Source organism: Trachurus japonicus, chromosome 7, assembly GCF_045865225.1.
Source record: "Trachurus japonicus isolate A0001 chromosome 7, Traja_1.0".
Taxonomy (NCBI): domain Eukaryota; kingdom Metazoa; phylum Chordata; class Actinopteri; order Carangiformes; family Carangidae; genus Trachurus; species Trachurus japonicus.
The window spans coordinates 25,426,991-25,435,290 of record NC_140913.1 but is presented as its reverse complement, the minus strand read 5'-3'; the positions used below and the strand labels follow the sequence as shown (position 1 = coordinate 25,435,290).

At 42.2% G+C, this 8,300-nt stretch overlaps 1 protein-coding gene across 2 annotated transcripts; it reads left to right on the top strand.

Moving 5' to 3' along the window:
- LOC146984862 (cytosolic sulfotransferase 1-like) lies at positions 1 to 6,557 on the top strand. 2 transcript variants are annotated; one of them, XM_085782393.1, is made up of 8 exons: positions 1 to 91; positions 205 to 343; positions 441 to 569; positions 727 to 848; positions 1,617 to 1,743; positions 1,912 to 2,009; positions 6,103 to 6,277; positions 6,384 to 6,557. In XM_085782393.1, exons 2-8 carry the CDS (start codon positions 205 to 207, stop codon positions 6,494 to 6,496), a joined length of 903 nt encoding a protein of 300 aa, XP_085638519.1. In that variant the 5' UTR covers positions 1 to 91; the 3' UTR covers positions 6,497 to 6,557. The 2 variants fall into 2 exon arrangements, with proteins under 2 accessions (XP_085638519.1, XP_085638518.1); XM_085782392.1 differs by having other exon boundaries at positions 74 to 101.
- Positions 6,558 to 8,300: the final 1,743 nt, after the last annotated feature.

Genomic DNA, 8,300 nt, shown 5'->3' with positions numbered 1-8,300 from the left:
ATGGATGCAGGCAGACAAAAAAAAAGGCTTGTAAATGAACCATAACACTGACTGACTGAGGCTCAGAGAGGACTTCAGAAATCTGACCAAGGTATGTCGAGGTTTATCTTCAGAAATGATAAGTTGTGAAGTCATTTATGAAATGTACCGATTGATCACTCAGCACAAATTGAATCTTTCTCTTCTTTTTCTTTTCTTTTAAAGATGGATTTCCCTTCTCGCCCAGAATTATTTGATTTCCATGGAGTCCCAATGACTCACTACTTCACAGACAACTGGGAGAATGTTCAAAACTTCCAGGCCAGGCCAGATGATATACTTCTTGCAACATATCCCAAAGCAGGTGAGTCTAAATATAAACAGAGTGTGTTTTGCTTCATACTGTTTAAAAAAATTGATGGTGTAAAAAGGTTTTTATTATCTCCGTTATTTGCTCTGAGGAACAACTTGGGTCTCCTACATCCTTGACCTGCTGCATTTTGATCAGACATCTCCAGAGTGTCGGAAATCTCTTCCTATTTATGTAAGAGTGCCTCTATTGGAAGTTGCCTTCCCTTCTCTGGAACCAGGTGAGTCGCATTCAGCAAACCCATATCTTAATATACAGTATATAGGAAAAAAATGTAATTGAATTAAAAACAATCTAGAAACAAACAATGTAAAGTTGTACTGTACTGATCACGTTGGACCATTCACAGGCACTTAAACTTTTCTCATAATGTGCAGGATCTTCAACCATACACAAAGGAACAGACACGGTGAACAATCAGCTCACATCTCCTCGACTCATTAAGACTCATCTTCCAATCCAGTTTGTGCCCAAATCATTTTGGGAGCAAAACTGCAGGGTACAGTAGCTTTTTGTTATTTATATTTTTAACTCGTTTTGAATCAGTATAATCTTCTCATGGTGTTAAAACACAAAATTTCCCTGAAGGGACTCCTCCTTGGATTGGGATCCTCTCTTTGTTAAATTTACTCTGCCTTTTTGAACTCACCTAGCTTTTACTGAGAGGCATACAAGGGTTGGAGCCCCTAAAAAGAAACAAACATAGTCAATCCCAAGGTCCCAGCAGCCCAGACCTAGACCCTAAGCCCGAGGTCTCCAGCTTTGCACCCAAAACATACTACCCGCTGCCCAGTGAATCCCGAGCCTCTGCCTTGGCCTCACCCTGTCCCAACGTCAGGTGCCGAGCAAGATTCAATCATTGAACACTCATACAATTGATTGACTGGGTTGATGTGTCAACTGCAGCATCAAGAGTTTCAGTCAATATTACACCAGCACCTGATCATTAATTGACAGGTCAGCCCACCTCATCCCCTGGTCTCTATCCTGCAGCTCGACCAGTGTTATGTCCTGGTTTCTAGTCAGCAGATTGGCTGCTTCCTGCTCCTGATCTCCTGATGATGGTCCAGATGCCTCCTTGTCATTCTTTCCCAGCACCAGTCTGACCAACTCCATCCCCAGAGGGATAATATCTGTGATGCTGGCCTCCTTCCACCCCTCCAGAGGAACTCTCTACAATGAAAATAACAAGAATTTAGAACGATACTGTAGAAACTGTGTTTCAGTCATGCTCTGAAAATATTGTTTATGTTTTCTTGTTGTGTAGATTGTCTATGTGGCCCGCAATGGAAAGGACAGCGTGGTGTCTTTCTTCCACTTCCAGCAGATGACCATGATCCACCCAGAGCCTGGAGACTGGAACAGCTACCTCCAGAGGTTCATGGAAGGAAAGAGTATGTATAACACAATAACCAAGTAAAAATCTAAAGTTTCACTTGACATGTTCCTGTGAGCACCGAGCATTTGTACTGACTGAGCATGAGTCTGTTCACAACAATAAAGGTGTTTGTATGAGATGCACAGATTTGGCTCATCATTCGTTCACTGTTATTTTTCTCCAGTGGTGTTTGGATCCTGGTATGACCATGTGAACGGCTGGTGGGAGAAGAAACAGACTTATCCAAACCTCCATTACATGTTCTTTGAATATCTTGTTGAGGTAATGTTGTTTGTTGTTGTTTTCAGTGCATGTGTTTGTGTGATTGTGAAGTCTCTTCTCTTGCTGGTAGTAAAGTCTGACCACAACCTGACCATTGTAGTCTAGTACGAAGAGGGGGGTATCATGCACCCCCCGGAAATATACTTCTAACCAGTGTTTCTAGATTGGAAAAAATGTGTAGAAAATGATGAGCTATGTTAAAAAGTTGTCAGAATGTCCCATGTATCATTTTTATGCAAATTAGTGCCGCCATTATCGAAAAAACCTAATTTCACTATATCTCAGCCAATATTGCAGATATCTGAACAAATAAGGTGTCTAGACCCATGTTTTGGGGGTCAGAGATCACAATAAAACTATTCATAAAGTGATCACATGTTGGTGGCATGCTTGTAAGCAAACCTAACCCTTTTACCAATTACAAGACGCCAATATTGGAGATACCAAATAAGGTGTCTAGACAGAGGTTGTTGTGTGTTTAACCAAGGTTTATTTGGATCAAACATCATAATAGAACTCTTGTTGATGTGACCACTCTTCTCTTTCCCATGCCAGATAAACAGTCAAGTAAATGGTTCTCCACTATGCATCACTCATCATCGTTTTCACTGAAATCTTCAAAGTTAAACTCATCCTCTCCTTCCTCTTTCTCCTCCTCTTCCTGTTCATGCTCTCCAGTGTGATGGGGATCAACCAGTGAAGTTGGTAGGATAGGACCACAGGACCACACCGGTTTCAACACTCCTTCATCAGTCTTCATCCATCCCTGCCCCTCATCATAGGGTTTTGGTTTTTCCAGAATAGGTTCATCAGCTGGCTTGTACAAGGCGACGCGGTAGTTCACACGTCAGGCATGTGGCTTCAGAGCAGAGTGGCACGGAGGAAGGTGAGCCAGGTCAACCTTAGACTTGCAAGTGAGTTTCCTGTCCTCCCCCACCATGTTGCGGAGCAAATTGGCACGGACAACATCCACTGAAGACTCACAACTCTGTCCAGACGTCAGACAGGTGAATTGCTCCAACTGCCTCAGCACCTCAGGCTTGACACTCTAGCAGTCACTGAGTTGACTGAATACGTGAAACCTGATTCTTCTTCAAGGGCCCCACCTTCCTTCTCCCTTTGATGGCACTGGTACAGTCTTCTCCACTGAACACATAGAACCCAAGAAGAGTGGTGCGGTAGTCTTCTCCCAGGGATTCTGCAATACTACTACTGCCTGGCTTCTGGTGCACCTGTCCCCACTGATGTTGAGATGGATGTGTTACAGTACGAGCAGAAGCTGTGGGCAAGGCTGCTACAGCTGACTTCATCAGACCCCTACAGTGTGAAGATCCAGGAAGCTTCTCAACATCTCTGAGCTTGCAGAATCCCTGGGAGAAGACCACCGCACCACTCTTCTTGGGTTCTATGTGTTCATATCAGTGGAGAAGACTGTACCAGTGCCATGTATATATTTTTGGCTTTTTCATGCCTTTATTTGACAGTACAGTTGAGAGAGACAGGAAATAGGGAGGCAGAGAGGGGGGGAATGACATGCAGGAAAGGGCCGTCAGATGTGGGATTCAAACCAGGGCCGCCTGCACGAGGACTATAGCCTCAATATATGGGGCGCCTGCTTAACCCACTGCGCCACTTGACGCCCCGGAAGGTGGGGCCCTTGAAGAAGAATCCCCGATTTCACGTATTCAGTCAACTCAGTGACTGCTAGAGTGTCAAGCCTGAGGTCAGTGGCGTCATTTGGGTATGGCGGTGTATGGCACTCGCCATACCTTGACTTTGGTAGAAAATGTTCAGAGTAGGCTACTGGCACGTAGCCTATAGATTTTAACCCCTGGCGTATCGGGACTTTTTACGGCGTACTGGGACGGCGTACTGTGTCCTGTTGTAATTCTCTCTGACCGATTCGCGATAGTGTTGCCTCTTTCTGACTGAACACCATGCTGTCGCTCCTGCTCCTCTCCTCTCTCTCTGTCTCACTGAGGGGCGGGGCTGCCCCGCACCGTGCGCTGTGTCCGTGAGAGCGCGTGTACGAGTGCACGCCGCTGCATCATAGATGTAACTCTGACTGTATAACTCCATGTGCTGCAGACGTGAATGTGGAGCGACTAAAACCTTCGTGAGTTATAAAGCCATCAACATGACTTCCCAGTGGTGCCTGCTAACAACTTATAGCCTACCACTTATTCCACATGCTTAAATATGAGTCATATTTCAGTGCTTGTTTGGCTAAAACTAACTACTTAGAGCACAGTAAAATGAAAGCTCTTATTTGAGAAACACTGTGAAGCTGCATCTTATTAAGAACAGGCCAATGACAGCTGTCTGTGGAGTGTGGAGGCTGTTTATCTTGTCACAAATCACAAAAACTTCAAATTGAGACAAACAAGTCCCAAGCAAGCCCCTGTCTAACATTAGGCTACCTGAATGTAGTGAATCACAGCAGCAACGGAATCACTCATTCAACTTAATTCTTGTGAAAATTTTAATTTGTTTCCAGATTTTAATTTATTCTGAATTTGCTGTTCTTACTGTAGAAACATGTGGCCTACTGTAGATTAGCAGTGAATAAACATATGTTGGCAATAATTTGTTGACACAAAAGAAATGGCAAATAAGACAGGATACAGACACCTTTTACAGAGTGGATAAACTTCAAATAGCCTATTCATTTGTCTTCAGAGATTATTTACAAATGGATTTTAACAAGAAAATACTTGTTAAAAATCTTTGTAGAAGGTGAGTCAGGGTTCCCACGCGCCCTGGAAAACCTGGAATGGTTATCCAGTCATGGAAAACACATGGAAATTGAGAAAAAGTGTCAAATGTCCTGGAAAAGCTTGAGTTGTCCTGGGAAATTATTTATCACACTGACTTCTTGACCCCACTAATGATTTATTTTCAAAAGATAAATACGTTTTATTGTGAACCCTTGTGTGGGGTATTGTGAGTATCATCCAATCCATAGCATTGATAGTGATAATTGAGAAAGCTTCGTGATTTTGCTCTCAAATCACACCAGATTGCTGCATTTCAATTTACAATGCGCACAAATTTTCGGCCGGGGGGTTCAACCCCCCAGGCCCCCCCGTGACGGGTTGGTCCTTGCCATACCTTGTCTAAAACTGAAATGACGCCACTGCCTGAGGTGCTGAGGCAGTTGGAGCAATTCACCTGTCTGACGTCTGGACAGAGTTGTGAGTCTTCAGTGGATGTTGTCCGTGCCAATTTGCTCCGCAACATGGTGGGGGAGGACAGGAAACTCACTTGCAAGTCTAAGGTTGACCTGGCTCACCTTCCTCCGTGCCACTCTGCTCTGAAGCCACATGCCTGACGTGTGAACTACCGCGTCGCCTTGTACTAGCGAGCTGATGAACCTATTCTGGAAAAACCAAAACCCTATGATGAGGGGCAGGGATGGATGAAGACTGATGAAGGAGTGTTGAAACCGGTGTGGTCCTGTGGTCCTATCCTACCAACTTCACTGGTTTATCCCCATGACACTGGAGAGCATGAACAGGAAGAGGAGGAGAAAGAGGAAGGAGAGGATGAGTTTAACTTTGAAGATTTCAGTGAAAATGATGATGAGTGATGCATAGTGGAGAACCATTTACTTGACTGTTTATCTGGCAGGGGAAAGAGAAGAGTGGTCACATCAACAAGAGTTCTATTATGATGTTTGATCCAAATAAACCTTGGTTAAACACACAACAACCTCTGTCTAGACACCTTATTTGGTATCTCCAATATTGGCGTCTTGTAATTGGTAAAAGGGTTAGGTTTGCTTACAAGCATGCCACCAACATGTGATCACTTTATGAATAGTTTTATTGTGATCTCTGACCCCCAAAACATGGGTCTAGACACCTTATTTGTTCAGATATCTGCAATATTGGCTGAGATATAGTGAAATTAGGTTTTTTCGATAATGGCGGCACTAATTTGCATAAAAATGATACACGGGACATTCTGACAACTTTTTAACATAGCTCATCATTTTCTACACATTTTTTCCAATCTAGAAACACTGGTTAGAAGTATATTTCCGGGGGGTGCATGATACCCCCCTCTTCGTACTAGACTATTGTGTTTCCAGGATCCTGGACGGGAACTAGACAAACTCTGCTGCTTCCTTGGTTTGTCTCGTTCAGCTGAGGAGAAGGAACGACTTTTAGACAGAGTGCACTTTGATAATATGAAAAAAGACAAGGTGGTCAACCATTCAACATTTCCAGGAATGGATTTCAAAGTTTCTTCCTTCATAAGAAAAGGTACAGTTAATATTAATACACAAAACATGTGTGTAAAACAAAACCAATTCTTGAGTTTAATGTAAAAAAAAAACTCCAACCTGACTGGCTCTCTGTGCTTCTTCAGGGAAGGTTGGTGACTGGAAGAACCATTTCACTGTGGCCCAGAGTGAAGAGTTTGATGAAGACTACAAGAAAAAGATGAAGAATCCCACACTGAAGTTTCGTACAAAAACTTAAAGGCCCAGTACAACTGTACAAAAATAAAATCCTTTCACTGATAGGTCTAGGTGATGAAATAGAAAAGATCAGATATTGTCTCATCAGTGATTATTCAAGTTTATTAAACGTCAAAGCCCATGATGATTTACTTTAAACATTTTTGATTCTATGTGTTCTATGCTATATGTATCATTAGTTTGTCAGTGTAAATTAAGACTGAAAACAAAAAACAGTCCACTATTTTTCCTTCTTTTCTTTTAATTAAAGCAGAAGTAAGTGATATATTTGTGTTAATATAAGTCTTAGTTATATCTTCCGACAGCAATCACTTACATAGAGTGTTTGGACCGAAACACGGGTCTGTCAGTCACTCTGCTCTGCTCTGAGCCGAGGAGAAAACATTTATCGTATCCTACAGTTTTTATCCAATGAGGAGAGAGAACGGCATGCAGGGCTGTGTGTGCAGCCAAGGAACGCCGTGAATGTGGTGACGTAGGGACGAGGACTGTTATGGTGCGTTCAAGCAAACTCGTATTTTTCCGACCGTGAAGTGGTACCAGTTCGATCTGGTACGAGTTCACCGGTCGGAAGTTACGAGTGGCCGTTATAGTGACTTTCACCGGTAAAACAGGTCGGAAAAATACGAGTGGGTTGCCTGGAACGCTACAAAGTCGTAAGTTGTGACTTGAAGCTGTAATTTGCGATTTCAAAAGCCTGCCTGGAACGCAGCATTAGCCAAAACAACCGGACCACTTACTTCTGCTTTAATTGTGCAGGATAGGGTTTGTTGGGTTAATTGAATTGTTGAATCTCTGCTAATAATGGACTGAAATGTTAAAAAAAAAAAAAAAAAAAAAATGTTAACTCTCTGTCGCCAGACTGTTTGAATAAAGTGTTTAACATTAACTGATGTGGGAGTGAGAGTGGTGACAGAGACAGGGTCAAATGCCTAAGGACGTCCATATAGCTCGATGGAAAGTGTCAGTACGAGCCGAGGGGACAGAAAGACAAAATAAACAGAGCTGTGACATGAAACGTTGGTACACAGTTCTCAAGTGAGTTAACCTAATGCTCTGTTTGTTCCTATAACAAATGTTAGATGGCTGGAGGTGAGTTTGGCAGCATAACATCCAACATCCAGTGTATTTAAATACCTCTATTTAAATGTTCCCTCAGTTTATACTCAATTTATGCTCCTTCAACCACTATATTTATGGCAACAATTAGCGCTTGAGATGACTTTGTTGTCTCAAGAGCATGTGAATCAGTTAGCATAATGGGATGAACTGAAAGAAGGAGGGCTATAGATTGAACATAACACTGCCCTGACTGACACTCATAAGTGAGTCGTAACGTAGTGAAATAGTAAATCATTGGGACTCCATGGAAATCAAATAATTCTGGCCGAAGAGGGAAATCCATTTTTAAAAGAGTCACGTGCTCTTGAGACAACAAAGTGATCCCAAGCTCTAATTGGTAAAAGATGAGCTGTGATAACTTCAGCTCTTATATTTGCATAACTGTGGTAAAGCACTGTGTGCATGAACCTTTAAATGACTCATGAAGTATACAGTGCAAATATAAGGAATTATAGGACAAAGGTGTAATTGTATGGCTTTTATTCTATTTAGGATATTTTATTATGGGGTGAATTTATATGACACTTTGAGAATGATACAACAATTTGATATACACTAAACAATTTGCAATAGAAACTGTGCCATTGATACAGTTAAATGAAGCAAAATTGAGTCAAATTTCTTACCGTTATTAACTGTAGGTATTACAGATCACACTAATGTGAATAAAGTCAATAGACTTA